At 51.5% G+C, this 18,508-nt stretch overlaps 1 protein-coding gene across 1 annotated transcript in view; it reads left to right on the plus strand.

The window, feature by feature from the left end:
• Positions 1-10,107, plus strand: part of LOC145338591 (uncharacterized) — a 37,701-nt gene extending 27,594 nt beyond the window's left edge. Inside the window, exons 18-20 of the mRNA XM_080182952.1 lie at positions 2,806-2,901; positions 9,135-9,220; positions 9,562-10,107. Of these exons, the coding sequence (XP_080039078.1) occupies positions 2,806-2,901; positions 9,135-9,220; positions 9,562-9,657 (278 nt within the window). The 3' untranslated portion in view covers positions 9,658-10,107. The remainder of the gene's footprint in view (positions 1-2,805; positions 2,902-9,134; positions 9,221-9,561) is intronic.
• The last annotated feature ends 8,401 nt before the right edge of the window (positions 10,108-18,508 follow it).

Below are 18,508 nucleotides of genomic sequence, written 5' to 3' on the forward strand. Positions count from 1 at the left end.
TCCCGCTTTCTCCCCATAACCCTTAATTCCCTTGTCTACCAAAAACCTATCTACCCGTGCCTTAAATATATTTAGCGAGGTAGTCTCCACCATTTCAACAGGCAGAGAATTCCAGAGATTCACCACCCTTTGAGTGAAGAAGTTCCTCCTCAACTCCGTTCTAAACTGCCCCCCCCACTTGAGGCTGTGCCCTCTTGTCCTGCTGTCCTTTCTGAGCGGGAAGAATTTCTTGATCTCTACCCCATCCATCCCTTTCACTGTCTTATACTTATCTATAAGATCCCCCCTCATCCTTCTAAACGCCAACGAATACAGACCCAGTCTATTTAGTCTCTCTTCATAGTCCAACCCTCTCATCTCCAGTATCAGGCTAGCGAACCTCCTCTGCACTCCCTCCCAGGCCAAAATATCCTTGCGCAAGTGCGGCAACCAAAACTGCACACAGTACTCCAGCTGCGGCCTCACCAGTGCCCTGTACAGTTGCAGCAAGACCTTCCTGCTTTTATATTCTATCCCCCTCGCCATGAAGGCCAGCATCCCATTCGCCTTCTTGATCGCCTGCTGCACCTGCAGACTGGGTTTTTGCGACTCATGCACCAGGACCCCCAGGTCCCTCTGCACTGGAGCATGCTGCAGCTTTTCGCCCTTGAAATAGTAATCCCTCCTAGTATTATTCCTGCCAAAGTGGATAACCTCACACAGCGATCCATCGAGTGAAAAATCCACTGAGAGATCATCGTCAGTGCCAGCAGGATCTCCAACCTCAGGTAACTGAATCCGGGGGACATTCCCAATGAAATCCTCATTTCCTGGGAACACATAGAATTTCAGAGTGCGTTTGGGGAGTGAGTGGGGCATTGGGATGTAGTGACTGAAAGGATTGGGCTGTCTTGACTGAGGGGAGTGTGATGTAGTGAGTGAGGGCAGTGGGATATAGGGAGTGAGAGGTGTGGGGTGTAGTGAGTGAGGGGAGTGCAGCGTATGGAGTGAGGGGAGGGGAGTGGAGCGTATGGAGCGAGGGGAGTGGGGCGTATGGAGTGAGGGGAGGGGAGTGGAGCGTATGGAGCGAGGGGAGTGGAGCGTACGGAGCGAGGGGAGTGGGGCGTACGGAGCGAGGGGAGTGGGGCGTACGGAGCGAGGGGAGTGGGGCGTAGTGTGAGCGAGGGGAGTGGGGCGTAGTGTGAGCGAGGGGAGTGGGGCGTAGTGTGAGCGAGGGGAGTGGGGCGTAGTGTGAGCGAGGGGAGTGGGGCGTAGTGTGAGCGAGGGGAGTGGGGCGTAGTGTGAGCGAGGGGAGTGGGGCGTAGTGTGAGCGAGGGGAGTGGAATGCGATGAGTGAGCGAGGGGAGTGGAATGCGATGAGTGAGCGAGGGGAGTGGAATGCGATGAGTGAGCGAGGGGAGTGGAATGCGATGAGTGAGCGAGGGGAGTGGAATGCGATGAGTGAGCGAGGGGAGTGGAATGCGATGAGTGAGCGAGGGGAGTGGAATGCGATGAGTGAGCGAGGGGAGTGGAATGCGATGAGTGAGCGAGGGGAGTGGAATGCGATGAGTGAGCGAGGGGAGTGGAATGCGATGAGTGAGCGAGGGGAGTGGAATGCGATGAGTGAGCGAGGGGAGTGGAATGCGATGAGTGAGCGAGGGGAGTGGAATGCGATGAGTGAGCGAGGGGAGTGGAATGCGATGAGTGAGCGAGGGGAGTGGAATGCGATGAGTGAGCGAGGGGAGTGGAATGCGATGAGTGAGCGAGGGGAGTGGAATGCGATGAGTGAGCGAGGGGAGTGGAATGCGATGAGTGAGCGAGGGGAGTGGAATATTCTGAAAGAGGCGAGAGGGATGTAGTGACTGAGGGCGATCGCATTTGTAAGTGAGGGGAGAGGGACATTATCACTGAGGTGAGAGTGAGTGGGATGTAGTGAGTGAAGGGAGAGGGATTTCCCACCCCTAACTGCCCTCCATTTCAGACGGGTGTTTGTGAGTCACCCACATTGCTGTGTTTCTGGAATCACAGCTCGGCCAGGCTGGGTAAGGACAGCAGATTTCCTTTTTCCTAAATGGACGTTCGTGAACTGAATGGGTTTTTACAACAATCGACCGTGTTCATCATCAGACTTTTAATTGGAGATTTTTTATTGAATTCACATTTCGCCGTCTGGGATTTGAACCCGGGTCCCCAGAGGATTCCACTGGGATTCTGGATAACGAGTCCATTGACAATCCCACCGCACCAATGCCTTCCCTACAGTGACCCCACCGTAAATTCAGTTTGATGGTTGGTTCTGTGGTTCCCCAAAATTCACTGACGTGATATTCTTTAACCTTTTCTGGATTCAGGAACAATCCCATCTCCCACCCACGAGGAACTATCGAGTGGACAATCCAGTGACCAGTCATCCTCTGTCCCAGACAGAACTCCAACCTCAGGTAGGCAGCACTGTGAGGAAGACTCAACACAAACACTTCCCTCAACGTGACCCAAGGGCACAGCAATCCCGGAGACTGAAATAGGGATTTATTGATGGAAAGTGAGGCAGTGAGTGAGTGATGGGGAAATGGAGGGCTTGAGTGAGATGGAGATTCCTGTTTGAGGAGATTGAGTGTCTGCAATCCAGGGGAAGTGGTTTCAGAGAATCGGGGAGCTGTGATCCAGTGATGGGGATGAAGGGAAAGGGGTTTGTGTTACTCAGCGGGTGAGGGAAGGGGTTTCCAATATCACCGTGTGATATTGTTGAGAATCTAGAAACCACACGGTGATGTGTTCTGTTTAACTTCAATCTGCTCCCTCCTCATTTGCCCGAAATTATCTCAGATCCACTGACATCACCAACCCGGTCACACAGCGATCCATCGAGTGAAAAATCCACTGAGAGATCATCGTCAGTCCCAGCAGGATCTCCAACCTCAGGTAACTGAATCCGGGGAACATTCCCAATGAAATCCTCATTTCCTGGGAACACATAGAATATCAGATTGCGTTCGGGGAGTGAGTGGGGCATTGGGATGTAGTGACTGAAAGGATTGGGCTGTCTTGACTGAGGGGAGTGTGATGTAGTGAGTGAGGGCGCTGGGATATAGGGAGTGAGAGGTGTGGGGTGTAGTGAGTGAGGGGAGTGGAGCGTATGGAGTGAGGGGAGTGGAGCGTATGGAGCGAGGGGAGTGGAGCGTATGGAGCGAGGGGAGTGGAGCGTATGGAGCGAGGGGAGTGGAGCGTATGGAGCGAGGGGAGTGGAGCGTATGGAGCGAGGGGAGTGGGGCGTATGGAGCGAGGGGAGTGGAGCGTATGGAGCGAGGGGAGTGGGGCGTATGGAGCGAGGGGAGTGGAGCGTATGGAGCGAGGGGAGTGGGGCGTATGGAGCGAGGGGAGTGGGGCGTATGGAGCGAGGGGAGTGGAGTGTATGGAGCGAGGGGAGTGGGGCGTATGGAGCGAGGGGAGTGGAGCGTATGGAGCGAGGGGAGTGGGGCGTATGGAGCGAGGGGAGTGGGGCGTATGGAGCGAGGGGAGTGGGGCGTATGGAGCGAGGGGAGTGGGGCGTATGGAGCGAGGGGAGTGGGGCGTATGGAGCGAGGGGAGTGGGGCGTATGGAGCGAGGGGAGTGGAGCGTATGGAGCGAGGGGAGTGGAGCGTATGGAGCGAGGGGAGTGGGGCGTATGGAGCGAGGGGAGGGGGATGCAGTGAGTGAGGGGAGTGGGGTGCAGTGAGTGAGGGGAGTGGGGTGCAGTGAGTGAGGGGAGTGGGGTGCAGTGAGTGAGGGGAGTGGGGTGCAGTGAGTGAGGGGAGTGGGGTGCAGTGAGTGAGGGGAGTGGGGTGCAGTGAGTGAGGGGAGTGGGGTGCAGGGAGTGAGGGGAGTGGGGTGCAGGGAGTGAGGGGAGTGGGGTGCAGGGAGTGAGGGGAGTGGGGTGCAGGGAGTGAGGGGAGTGGGGTGCAGGGAGTGAGGGGAGTGGGGTGAGGGGAGTGGGGTGCAGGGAGTGAGGGGAGTGGGGTGCAGGGAGTGAGGGGAGGTGGGGTGCAGGGAGTGAGGGGAGTGGGGTGCAGGGAGTGAGGGGAGTGGGGTGCAGGGAGTGAGGGGAGTGGGGTGCAGGGAGTGAGGGGAGTGGGGTGCAGGGAGTGAGGGGAGTGGGGTGCAGGGAGTGAGGGGAGTGGGGTGCAGGGAGTGAGGGGAGTGGGGTGCAGTGAGTGAGGGGAGTGGGATATTCTGGATGAGGGAAGTAGTGACTTAGGGCAATAGCATTTAGTGATTGAGGGGAGAGGGACATTATCACTGAGGTGAGAGTGAGGGGGATGTAGTGAGTGAAGGGAGAGGGATTTCCCACCCCTAACTGCCCTCCATTTCAGACGGGTGTTTGTGAGTCACCCACATTGCTGTGTTTCTGGAATCACAGCTCGGCCAGGCTGGGTAAGGACAGCAGATTTCCTTTTTCCTAAATGGGCGTTCGTGAACTGAATGGGTTTTTACAACAATTGACCGTGTTCATCATCAGACTTTTAATTGGAGATTTTTTATTGAATTCACATTTCACCGTCTGGGATTCGAACCCGGGTCCCCAGAGGATTCCGCTGGGATTCTGGATAACTAGTTTATTGACAATCCCACCGCATCACTGCCTTCCCTACAGTGACCCCACCGTAAATTCAGTTTGATGGTTGGTTCTGTTGTTCCCCAAAGTTCACTGACATGATATTCTTTAACCTTTTCTGGATTCAGGAACAATCCCATCTCCCACCCCCAGGGAAGTATCGAGTGGACAATCCAGCGACCAGTCATCCTCTGTCCCAGACGGAACTCCGACCTCAGGTAGGCAACACTGTGAGGAAGACTCAACACAAACTCTTCCCTCAACGTGACCCAAGGGCACAGCAGTCCCGGAGACTGAAATAGGGATTTATTGATGGAAAGTGAGGGAGTGAGTGAGTGACGGGGAAATGAAGGGCTTGAGTGAGATGGAGATTCTTGTTTGAGGAGATTGAGTGTCTGCAATCCAGGGGAAGGGGTTTCAGAGAATCGGGGAGCTGTGATCCAGTGATGGGGATGAAAGGAAAGGGGTTTGTGTTACTCAGGGGGTGAGGGAAGGGGTTTCCAATATCACCGTGTGATATTGTTGAGAATCTAGAAACCACACGGTGATGTGTTCTGTTTAACTTCAATCTGCTCTCTCCCCATTTGCCCGAAATTATCTCAGATCCACTGACATCACCAACCCGGTCACACATAAGAACGGAACATAAGAAATCGGAGCAGGAGTGGGCCATCTAGCCCTTCGAGCCTGCCCCGCCATTGAATAAGATCATGGCTGATCTGATAGTGGATGAGTTCCACTTTCCCACTTTCTCCCCATAGCGCTTAATTCCCTTGTGTGTCAAAAACCTATCTACCCGTGACTTAAATATATTCAGCGAGGTAGTCTCCACCACTTCAATGGGCAGAGAATTCCAGAGATTCACCTCCCTTTGAGTGAAGAACTTCCTCCTCAATTCTGTTCTAAACTGCTCCCCCCCCCACCTTGAGGCTGTGCCCTCTAGTCCTGCTGTCCTTTCTGAGCGGGAAGAATCTCTCGACCTCTACCCCATCCATCCCTTTCATTGTCTTATACGTCTCAATAAGATCCCCCCTCATCCTTCTAAACACCAACGAGTACAGACCCAGTCTATTTAGTCTCTCTTCATAGTCCAACCCCCTCATCTCTGGTATCAGCCTAGTGAACCTCCTCTGCACTCCCTCCAAGGCCAAAATATCCTTGCGTAAGTGCGGCAACCAAAACTGCACACAGTACTCCAGCTGCGGCCTCACCAGTGCCCTATACAGCTGCAGCAAGACCTCCCTACTTGTATATTCAATCCCCCTCGCTTTAAAGGCCAGCATCCCATTCGCCTTCCTGACCACCTGCAGACTGGGTTTTTGCGACTCATGCACAAGGACCCCCAGGTCCCTCTGCACCGTAGCATGCTGCAGCTTTTCGCCCTTGAAATAGTAATCCCTCCTACTATTATTCCTGCCAAAGTGGATAAGTGGATAACCTCACACAGCGATCCATCGAGTGAAAAATCCACTGAGAGATCATCGTCAGTGCCAGCTGGATCTCCAACCTCAGGTAACTGAATCCGGGGAACATTCCCAATGAAATCCTCATTTCCTGGGAACACATAGAATATCAGATTGCGTTCGGGGAGTGAGTGGGGCATTGGGATGTAGTGACTGAAAGGATTGGGCTGTCTTGACTGAGGGGAGTGTGATGTAGTGAGTGAGGGCGCTGGGATATCGGGAGTGAGAGGTGTGGGGTGTAGTGAGTGAGGGGACTGGAGCGTATGGAGTGAGGGGAGTGGGGCGTATGGAGTGAGGGGAGTGGAGCGTGTGGAGTGAGGGGAGTGGGTCGTGTGGAGTGAGGGGAGTGGGGTGTAGTGAGTGAGGGGAGTGGAGCGTGTGGAGTGAGGGGAGTGGGGCGTGTGGAGTGAGGGGAGTGGGGCGTGTGGAGTGAGGGGAGTGGGGCGTGTGGAGTGAGGGGAGTGGGGCGTGTGGAGTGAGGGGAGTGGGGCGTGTGGAGTGAGGGGAGTGGGGCGTGTGGAGTGAGGGGAGTGGGGCGTGTGGAGTGAGGGGAGTGGGGCGTGTGGAGTGAGGGGAGTGGGGCGTGTGGAGTGAGGGGAGTGGGGCGTGTGGAGTGAGGGGAGTGGGGCGTGTGGAGTGAGGGGAGTGGGGCGTGTGGAGTGAGGGGAGTGGGGCGTGTGGAGTGAGGGGAGTGGGGCGTGTGGAGTGAGGGGAGTGGGGCGTGTGGAGTGAGGGGAGTGGGGCGTGTGGAGTGAGGGGAGTGGGGCGTGTGGAGTGAGGGGAGTGGGGCGTGTGGAGTGAGGGGAGTGGGGCGTGTGGAGTGAGGGGAGTGGGGCGTGTGGAGTGAGGGGAGTGGGGCGTGTGGAGTGAGGGGAGTGGGGCGTGTGGAGTGAGGGGAGTGGGGCGTGTGGAGTGAGGGGAGTGGGGCGTGTGGAGTGAGGGGAGTGGGGCGTGTGGAGTGAGGGGAGTGGGGCGTGTGGAGTGAGGGGAGTGGGGCGTGTGGAGTGAGGGGAGTGGGGCGTGTGGAGTGAGGGGAGTGGGGCGTGTGGAGTGAGGGGAGTGGGGCGTGTGGAGTGAGGTAGTGGTGTGTATTGAGTGAGGTAGTGGTGTGTATTGAGTGAGGTAGTGGTGTGTATTGAGTGAGGGGAGTGGGGTGCAGTGAGTGAGGGGAGTGGGGTGCAGTGAGTGAGGGGAGTGGGATATTCTGAAAGAGGCGAGAGGGATATAGTGACTGAGGGCGATCGCATTTAGTGAGTGAGGGGAGAGGGACATTATCACTGAGGTGAGAGTGAGGGGGATGTAGTGAGTGAAGGGAGAGGGATTTCCCACCCCTAACTGCCCTCCATTTCAGACGGGTGTTTGTGAGTCACCCACATTGCTGTGTTTCTGGAATCACAGCTCGGCCAGGCTGGGTAAGGACAGCAGATTTCCTTTTTCCTAAATGGACGTTCGTGAACTGAATGGGTTTTTACAACAATCGACCGTGTTCATCATCAGACTTTTAATTGGAGATTTTTTATTGAATTCACATTTCACCGTCTGGGATTCGAACCCGGGTCCCCAGAGGATTCCGCTGGGATGCTGGATAACTAGTCCATTGACAATCCCACCGCACCACTGCCTTCCCTACAGTGACCCCACCGTAAATTCAGTTTGATGGTTGGTTCTGTTGTTCCCCAAAGTTCACTGACGTGATATTCTTTACCCTTTTCTGGATTCAGGAACAATCCCATCTCCCACCCATGAGGAAGAATCGAGTGGACAATCCAGCGACGAGTCATCCTCTGTCCCAGACGGAACTCCGACCTCAGGTAGGCAGCACTGTGAGGAAGACTCAACACAAACACTTCCCTCAACGTGGCCCAAGGGCACAGCAATCCCGGAGACTGAAATAGGGATTTATTGATGGAAAGTGAGGGAGTGAGTGAGTGATGGGGAAATGGACGGCTTGAGTGAGATGGAGATTCCTGGTTGAGGAGATTGAGTGTCTGCAATCCAGGGGAAGGGGTTTCAGAGAATCGGGGAGCTGTGATCCAGTGATGGGGTTGAAGGGAAAGGGGTTTGTGTTACTCAGGGGGTGAGGGAAGGGGTTTCCAATATCACCGTGTGATATTGTTGAGAATCTAGAAACCACACGGTGATGTGTTCTGTTTAACTTCAATCTGCTCTCTCCCCATTTGCCCGAAATTATCTCAGATCCGCTGGCATCTCCTACCCGGTCACACAGCGATCCATCGAGTGAAAATTCCACTGAGAGATCATCGTCAGTCCCAGCAGGATCTCCAACCTCAGGTAACTGAATCCGGGGAACATTCCCAATGAAATCCTCATTTCCTGGGAATACATAGAATATCAGAGTGCGTTCGGAGGGAGTGAGTGGGGGCATTGGGATGTCGTGAGTGAGGGGAGTGGGATGGAGTGAGCGAGGGGAGCAGAGTGCACTGAGCGAGGGCAGCGGTGTGCACTGAGTGAGGGGAGCGGTGTGCACTGAGCGAGGGGAGCGGGGCGCACTGAGCGAGGGGAGCGGGGCGCACTGAGCGAGGGGAGCGGGGCGCACTGAGCGAGGGGAGCGGGGCGCACTGAGCGAGGGGAGCGGGGCGCACTGAGCGAGGGGAGCGGGGCGCACTGAGCGAGGGGAGCGGGGCGCACTGAGCGAGGGGAGCGGGGCGCACTGAGCGAGGGGAGCGGGGCGCACTGAGCGAGGGGAGCGGGGCGCACTGAGCGAGGGGAGCGGGGCGCACTGAGCGAGGGGAGCGGGGCGCACTGAGCGAGGGGAGCGGGGCGCACTGAGCGAGGGGAGCGGGGCGCACTGAGCGAGGGGAGCGGGGCGCACTGAGCGAGGGGAGCGGGGCGCACTGAGCGAGGGGAATGGGATATGACAGTAGTGAATATCCACCGAGTGGGGCTCGTACTCTGTTGAGTGACGTTGATGTTCTGGGTTTATGTGGGAGACACAGAGAGTAATGGAGAATGGAGATGATATTAAACAGACGGGACGGGGAGGTACATTCTCTGCGAGGGATATTTCTCGATCGATGCTGCTTCCTACACTAAACCCTGGCTGTGTGGACCTTGCTGACGATGTGTGTGTTGTGTTTAGATTCTGGGTCCCAGACCATTAATGTGGAGATCTATTCAATGATGGAACTGGACGATGACACAGCAAAGAAGGTGGCCGTGAGGAAGGTGAGAGTTTGTATTGTACTGAGCTCAACACCAGAGAGAGAGAGAGGACCCCCACCCCCTCACTGTCAGCACTCACTGACTGCTGATTCCAGCTCACAATCATTAACCCTTCCCATCACGTCCCCTCTGCCCATTCTCACCCCCACACCTGTAACAAGAGGGGCTGAATGGCCTCACAGTTTTAATAACAGTCTCCAGATGGGCTGAATGGCCTACTGCGCTCTCTGTCTCCCTCCCCCTGTTCTTCCCTCTCTCTCTGTTCTTCTCTCTCTCTCTGTCTCTACCTCTGGCTTTCTCTTTCTATCTCTCCGCTCTCATCCTTTCTCCTGTGTCCTTTCCAGGTGCAGCAGATGTTCCAGGATCAGTGTCCAAAGCAGCCAATCGATTGGGATCAGGTGGAGGTCCAGTGCTGGGATGTGGACGAGCCGGATCCCTGATGGAGATCACCCTGTGAGCGAGCAACCGGATCCTGTGATCCGGTCTGGGTGCGATTCCCAGACTCGCTCCAGGACCGTTTGACCTTAATCTCAGCTCGTTTCCCGCAAGTACAGGGTATATCTCCAATGAGAAGTGTGTGAGAGTTAAAGCTATATTTACTGTGTGTTAGGCTGCAGGGTGTGGGAGCTTGAAGCATTTGTTTCCGATCGCTTTCAGTAGGGAATTAAAGTCCTGTTTTGTAAAGAATGCCTGCTGCTCAGTTGGAACCAGACTGACCCTCCAGTTGTGTCCCGTTCCGGGGTGTTCGGGTTCTGCCTCTGACTGAGGGAACTGGATGAAAGATCTCCCATTGCTTCCGGCCCTTTGAGATTCAGGGAGTTGTCAGCACTGATATCAGGGACAAGGGCAGGCACCGTGGGACAGTGGGTTATCACTGCAGCCTCACAGCGCCAGGGTTCGATTCCCAGCCTCGGGTCACTGTCTGTGCAGAGTATGCATATTCCCCCCGTGTCTGTGTGGGTTTCCTCCGGTTTCCTCCCACTGTCCGAAAGACGTGCTGGTGAGGGTGCATTGGCCGTGCTAAATTCTCCCTCAGTGTAACCCAAACAGGCACCAGAGTGTGGCGACTAGGGGATTTTCATAGCAACTTCATTGCTGTGTTAATGTAAGCCTACCCGTGACACGATTAAAGAAACTTTAAGCATGAAGGACACCAGACAGCCCCTGTGGAAGGTGAAACATCTCCGATATCCCCACTTGAATGGAGGTTGGTGTAGAATGGAGAAATTGAACAGGTTCAGTGAGAGAGAACGAATGAGAGAAAGATAGAGGGAGAAATAGACAGTAGAGAGAGAGAGATGGTGAGATAGACAGGCAGAGAGAGGGGAAAGAGAGAATGAAAGGGACAGAGAGATAGAGGGAGAGCTAGAGAAGAGAGTGAGAGAGATGTTGACAAAGAGTGGTTGAGAGAGAGAATGAAAGAGAGAGATGGAGAGATAGAAGAGAGAGAGAGATGTTGAGATAGGCAGAGAGAGAGAGAGGGAATGAAAGAGAGAGAGATGGAAGGAGAGCTCGAGAAAGTGAGAGAGATGGTGACATAGGCAGAGAGAGAGGGGTAGAGAGAAAGCGAGAGGCAGAGAGAGAGATACAGGGAGAGGAGAGGGACCAGAGAGAGATAGTCATCGAGGTTTACAGCAGGGAAACAGGCCCTTCAGCCCAACTTGTCCGTGCTGCCCTTTTTTCTTAAATCCCTAAGCTAGTCCCAGTTACCCGTGTTTGGCCCATATCTCTGAATACCCATCTTACCCATGCAACTGTCTCAATGCTTTTTAAAGGGCATAATTGTACGCGTCTCTACAACTACCTCTGTTAGCTTGTTCCAGACACAGAGAGAAAGTGAGTCAGAGACAGTCAGAGAGGGTCAGTGAGAGAGAGAGAGACAGAGAGAAGGAGAGTCAGTGACAGACAAAGAGAGGCAGAGAGAGAAAGTCAGAGAGAGGGTCAGAGACAGAGGCAGTGAGAGAGAGGCAGATAGAGAGAGAGTGAGAGAAAAGGAGAGTCAGAGACAGAGAGGCACCGAGAGGAAGAGAAAGGGAGAGTCAGAGAGAAAGAGAGAGAGGGGCAGAGAGAGAGAGATTGAGAGAGGAGAGGGTCAAATGAAACAAATCCTCTGATTAGTTTTGAATATTAGTGATGTCTGAGCAGAGGACAAATGATTTAGAGAATGACTGTTCATCTGAGTCTGGATGTCAGGTTGCTGCTTTATAAAACTCTGCTCAGGCCGCACTTACAGAGTCTCGCGTTTGATTCTGGTCACCACATCACAGGGAAGGATGTGCCGGCTTTGGAGAGGGTGCAGAAGAGGTTTCCCAGGAATACTGTCTGGATTAGAGGGTGGGAGCGATAAGGAGAAGCTGGACAAAGTCGGGCTGTTATCTCTGGAGCAGAGAAGACCTGATGGAGGTGTATAAGATTATGAGGGACATGGACAGAGTGGATAGGGAGCAGCTGTTCCCCTGAGTCGAAGGGTCAGTCACCAGGGGACATAGAGCCAAGGTGAGGGGGCGAGGGATGTGGGGAAAAGCTTTTTCACCCAGAGGGTGGTGAGGGTCTGGAATGCGCTGCCTGGGAGGGTGGTGGAGGCAGGATGCCTCACATCCTTTAAAAAGTACCTGGATGGATACTTGGCACGTCAGAACATTCAGGGATACGGGCCCAGTGCTGGTAGATGGGATTAGGTGGGAGGGCTAGGCGTTTGTCGTGTGTTGGTGCAGACTGAATAGGCCGAATGGCCTCTTCAGCACTGTGCGGTTCTATGATGGGGCTAGTTACAGTTCTCACTGGGCCTTGCACCGTACTCCCCTCATCTCATTGAGACATATAAGATGATGAATGGGATGGATAGGATAGAGGTGGAGAGGCTCTTCCCGCTCAGAAAGGACAGTAGGACTAGGGGGCACAGCCTCAAGATAAAAGGGGGGCGGTTTAGAACGGAGTTGAGGAGGAACTTCTTCACTCAAAGGGTGGTGAATCTCTGGAATTCTCTGCCCGTTGAAGTGGTGGAGGCTGCCTTGCTAAATATATTTAAGACGCCGGTTGATAGGTTTTTGATAGGCAAGGGGATTAAGGGTTATGGGGAGAAAGCGGGAAAGTGGAACTGAGACGCAACAGATCAGCCATGATCTTATTGAATGGCAGGACAGGCTCGAGGGGCTAGATGGCCTACTCCTGCTCCTATTTCTTATGTTCTCCCACCATTCCCATAAATCAAACTGTACAGCACCATGAATTGACGTTCCGAGTTAGCACACCCTTACAGGTAACATCAGCCATGTCCAGTTAACAAGAGGTGGAGAGTTGGTGTGAAGAGGTGTAATGATAGCTGCTTTTAAATAGGTGAGATGGTAAAGTATAAGGAGGACATAAATGGTTCAAGGGTGTTAGAAGATGATGGAGTCCAGTTAAGACGGTGGGCACAGTTCTGGCAAAAGGGGCGTAGTGTAGAAAAATGTTATTTGTTCAATTACCGGTGCCTCTAGGTTTTAATCCAGCATCCTGTGTTGTTACTGCAGCAGGATAAGTGCTCCTCATGGTTAGAATGTTTTAATCTGAACTAACACACTGCTCTGTTGTGTTTAGTCTTTTCCCATGGGCTTGTGTAGAGGAGGACTTGATTGGGGATGATTGACAGTAATATCATGTAACTGGGTGGAGCTAGGCTTACACGGAGAACTCAAGCTCAGTTACTTTTACGGCAGTTGTGGTAAAATGGGGTGGGATTTTCTGGCCATGCTCGCCCTGACAGTGGAAGATCCTGCCCGAGGTCAGTGCACCTTTCTGTGGTCCACCCCTCAGAATGGCAGAATTTGTCCTTAGATGTTGGGAGGCTGAGATTAGGTTCATTACTGTGAAGTTCTGCTGCTTGAGGATATATCTTTCTCTGGAAACTGCTGTCTGGATCTCTGACCGGAGGTGTTAAAAGTCTGGAAATCCAACATCCACGTGAGCATATTGGTCTTTATTGCTAACTGGTTCTGAAGACGGTTTACGTCTGTGAAGAAATACTGATAAATTGGAACAACAGAGATAGCTTGCTGTTAAGAATTGCGCTTTGTCATGTTTAAGTGCTTTAAGTGAGGTGAAAGTGAGGCTAATTTTTCTTATATCCTGTGATCTTAAATAAACTTTGTTTGGTCAAAGCTCCTTAGTGGGTCAGTTGAATCAAACCTGGAGTGAAACACCTTACGCTCACCCGAATTCCCAAATCAAAAGGAAAAGTTGGGTTCGAGGCTAACTTCAGAATGTGCCCTGGAATTCCTGATCTGGTCACTAACAGGGGTCTTTTATTGCTTGCTATCTTGTTATCAGTTCCAGACTCCCACCATCCTCTGGCTGAACAAGTTTTTCTTCACTTTCTCCTTATATATAAGCTTTTTTAAGTTTAAAGTTTCAATTTGTTGAAGCAGATGGGTTTTTTCTGACAATGGTTTCATTGTTGTCTGTAGATTCTTAATTCCAGATTTTTGTTTTATTGAATTCAAATTCCACCACCTGCCATGATGAGATTTGAACCCAGGTCCCCAGCTGAGTTTATGCATTAATAGCCAGCGATAAGATAAGGCCACTAGGCCATCACCTTTCCCATTAATTGACCCAGTTTCAAAAGACTTTCCAAGCACCAGTTGACAAAAAGAAACACTGTCTCCATGATTTCACAGCAGCATCTTTCATCCTGGCGACTGCCCGATCTGACCATCGGAATGTACATGATCCGACCGACTATGCATGTCGTCAGCAGGAGACTCATCCCTGACTGTCATTCCACTGGAAAACACTGGAAACCTCCTCAGGGCTCTCCTCTGTTCAGTTTGTTCAATAACTTGGTCATTGCTGTGAAAGGATATTTCAGTGCCTTCTTGGACTGAGTCGCCCCATAAATAAATGTGTTTGTGCAGCAGTTCAGATTCTGCAGCATGTTGCCCACTTGCTGCAATGTGTATTCTGAATAGGTGTAGGAAATGGACCATTTGCTTTTATGTATAAGAAAATGATCGCAAACGTTGACCACAGGAGGATAAAGCTGCCGGATATGCCGAAGAGTAAAATCATTGATTTCCTTCTGGTCTCCATCTCTGGGTTGCTGCGATTCCCTCCCTTACTCTGAGCCCTCAGTCCCTCTCAGACGCGACTGGCCACCAAAACGTGCCTGAGTATCAAAGCTTTGATCCACAGAATTAAACCGAAGGCAGCAATGGGGCCAGAACTCTGTGAAACCAGTTAAATGCCACCCACTCTGGATCAGTGAAAGAGCCGGGCTTGATACTACAGCCCCAGGGTATCTTTCTGATCGTCACAATAGATTGAAATGAGAAGTAGTGGGGGATGTTGTTGGAACACAGCAGAATGCCGATGGTAGTGAGAACCCCCACCGCGGTTCTTCCGGTGGGATATTTCACCTCAGTTTCTGACAACAGATGGCCACAAATCGGTCGGAGGAGAAGGCGACAGTGAACCAGACGGAACAGTCAGTCGCTGTGCTCATCAGGATGGTGCCGGCACTGCACACGGGGGGGGCTGATGGCCAAGAAGGTGAGTGGGAAATAATAATAAACAGTCTGGTTCAGTATGTCCTGAGTGACAATGACCAGCAGATCCGCCGTCGCCATTGTAACCAGGTAGACAGAGGTGCAGGTGGAGAGGCCACACTTTCCCTGTGACAGGATCACGACTCTCAGCAAGTTAACTGCGAGGGAGAGAAGGGCGGAGACATAAGACCATAAGACATAGGAGCAGAATTAGGCCACTCAGCCTATCGAGTCTGCTCTGCCTCTCTATCATGGCTGATATTTTTCTCATCCCCGTTCTCCTGCCTTTTCTCCATAACCCCTGATCTCCTTATTAATCAGGAACCTATCTATCTCTGTCTTAAAGACAGTCAATGATCCAGCCTCCACAGCCTTCTGCGGCAAAGAGTTCCACAGATTCCCCACTCTCTTGCTAAAGAAATTCCTCCTCATCTCTGTTTAAAGGATCGTCCCTTTCGCCTGAGGTTGTGCCCCTCTGGTTCTAGTATTTCCTACTCGTGGAAACATCCTCTCCACGTCCACTCTATCCAGGGCCTCACAATATCCTGTAAGTTTCAATAAGATCCCCTCCTCCTCATCCTTCTAAACTCCAACAAGTACAGACCCAGAGTCCTCAACCCGTTCCTCGCACACGACAAGCTCTTCATTCCAGGGAATCATTCTGGTGAACCTCTGGTGGACCCTTTCCAAGGCCCAGCACACCCTTCCTTATGCATTGTGCATTTGTATAAAGTGGAGGTGGAACCCTCTCCCCCACCACGCCCAACCCTCTGAGAACTAACACTGAACCCCTCAAAGACGAGTAGGTCACTGTATAATCTGTTAACGTGAGTGTGAATTGGGACAATCTGAACCTCAGCAACTTGGTGGTTAAATGAAAATAACCCGGTGACTCTCTGTGTAAAATCAACAGGGAACAATGTACCTCACTAACACAGAGCAAGCTGACTAAATATGAACAAACCCAATAAAACAGCATTCCAATGGAACGCTGCTCAGATAAATACAATTCCTGCTCATTCACCAAAACATCACATTTTTACTCACTCTCTAAATTACAACCAGGTTTTGTGTCTTCCAGAATACTCTGGGTCTTCCCTCTTGATTCTTCTTCTTTGGTAGCTTTGCTATTGGGATGAGACTTTGAGTTAAGAGCGGTGAGCTGTGTCAGATGGCAGGTGTCCTTCCCTCTTTGTCCCACTGCCCCCTTCCTTTTATACCTGTGATGACGTATCGATATCTTTCTCAAAAGGCTAAGGAAATTGGGCACGTCCGCTCCGACTCTCACCAACTCTTACAGATGTACCATAGAAAGCATCCTTTCTGGTTGTGTCACAGCTTGGTATGGGCTCCTGCTCTGCCCAAGACCATAAGGAACTACAATGGGTCATGAAAGTCGCCCAGTCCATCACGCAAAGCAGCCCCGACCATCCATTGACTCTGTCTACACTTACTGCTGCCTCATGGAAAAGCAGCCAGCATAATCAAGGATCCCACGCACCCCAGACATTCTCTCTTCCACCTTCTTCCATCAGGAAAAAGATACAAAAGTCTGAGGTCATGTACTGACCGACTCAAGAACTGCTTCTTCCCTGTTGCCATCAGACTTTTGAATGCACCTACCTCGCACTAAATTGATCTTTTTCTACATCCTAGCTGTGACTGTGACACTACATTCTATACTCTCCTTCCCTCCTCTATGAATGGTATGCTTTTTCTGTATAGCACACAAGAAACAATACTTGTTGCTGTATCCCAATAAATCAAATCAAATATTAAGTTTATCTTTCTGTACAGTCTTGCTGTGACTGTAACACTGCACGCTGCACCATCTCCTTTCCATCTCCCCCTCTCCTTCCCTTCTCCCCCTACATACTCTCAGATGGTTTGCTTTGTCTGTATGATGCATCAGAAACAATGCTTTTCACTATACAGTAATACATGTGACGATAATAAATCAAACCAAATATTAAGCTGATCTTTCTCTACATGCTAGCTGTGACTGTAATACCACATTCTGCACTCTTTCCTTTCCTTCTGTATGAACGGTATGCTTTGTCTGTACAGCATGCAAGAAATGATACTTTTCTTGTATAGTAACACGTGACAATAATAAATCAAATCAAATGTCCCCACAATAGGATTGGTGTTCTGTTGCCAACACCATCAGATTTTAATTTAATAGGTTCTCCTACGTGTCCAACGATGTGCAGGTTGTGAGGATTGTCCATGCTACATTGCCCCTCACTGTCCAAAGATATGCATTTTGGGTATATCAGCCATACTAAATTAGCCCTTAGTGTCCAAAAATGTGCAGCTTGGGTGGATTGACCATGCTAAATTGCCCCTTAGTGTCCAAAGGTGTGAAGTTTAAGTGGATTGCCATATATCTTGCCCCTTGGTGTGCAAAAATGTGCAAGTTCAGTGGATTGGCCATGCAGAATTGCCCCTTAGTGAGCAGGTTGGGTGGATTGGGCATGCTAAGTTGCCCGTTGGTGACCAAAGATGTGCAGGTTTGGTGGATAGGCCATGCTAAACTGTCCCTTAGTTGTCCAAAGATGCGCTGGTTGAGTGGAATGGCCATGCTAAATTGCCCCTCAGTGTGTAAAGATGTGCAAATTGGGTGGATTGGCCATGCTAATTGCCCCTTAGTGACCAAAGATGTGCAGGTTGGGTGGATTGGCCATGCTAAATTACCTCTTAGTGTCCAATGATATGCGGGTTAGGTGGATTGGCTATGCTAATTTGATCCTCAGTGTCAAAGGATGTGCAGATTGGGTGGCATGGCCATGCTAAATTGCCCATTCGTGTCCAAGGTTGATCAGTTTGGATGGATTGACCAACTGAATTTTCCATCAGTGTCCAAAGATGTGCAGGTTGGGTGGATAGGCCATGCTAAATTGTCCATTTGTGTCTAAGGATGTGCAGGTTGTGTGGATTGGCCATGCTAAATTGTCCCTTAGTGCCCAAAGGTGTGAAGGTTAAGTGGAATAGCCGTGCTATATTGGCCCTTAGTGACCAAAGATGTGCAGGTTAGTGGATTGGCCATGCTAAATTGTCACGTAGTGTTCAAAGGTGTGCCAGTTGGGTGGATTGGCAATGCTAAATTGTACCTTCGTGTCCAAGGATGTGCAGTTTGGGTGGATTGGGTATGCTAAATTGCCACTTCGTGTTCAAAGATATGCAAATTGGGTGGATTGGCCATGCTAAATTGCCCCTTAGTGTCCAAAGATGTGCAGGTTGGGTGGGTTGGCCATGCTAAATTGTCCTGCAGTGTTCAAAGATGTGCAGGTTGGGTGGATTGGCCATGCTAAATTGCCCCTTCGTGTCTAAAGGTGTGAAGGTTAAGTGGAATAGCCATGCTAAATTGGTCCTTAGTGTCCAAAGATGTGCAGGTTGGGTGGATTGGCCATGCTAAATTGCCCATTAGTGTCCAAAGAAGTGCAGGTTGGGTGGATTGGCCATGCTAAATTGCCCCTTTGTGTCCAATGATGTGCAGGTTGGGTGTAATGTCCATGTTAAATTGCCCCAACGTGCCCAAAGATTGCAGGTTGGGTGGTTTGGCCACGCTAAATTGCCCTTCAGTGTCCAGAGATGTGCAGATTAGATTGCCATGCTAAATTGTCCCTTAGTGTCCAACGATGTGCAGTTTGGGTGGATTGGCCATGTTAAATTGCCTCATAGTGTGCAATGATCTGCGGGTTGTGTGGATTGGCCATGCTAAATTGCCTCTTCGTGTCCAAAGGTGTGAAGGTTAAGTGGAATA

The sequence above is a fragment of the Carcharhinus amblyrhynchos genome, unplaced genomic scaffold, assembly GCF_965287045.1.
Source record: "Carcharhinus amblyrhynchos unplaced genomic scaffold, sCarAmb.v2.hapA chromosome_104, whole genome shotgun sequence".
In the NCBI taxonomy this organism is placed as follows: Eukaryota; Metazoa; Chordata; class Chondrichthyes; order Carcharhiniformes; family Carcharhinidae; genus Carcharhinus; species Carcharhinus amblyrhynchos.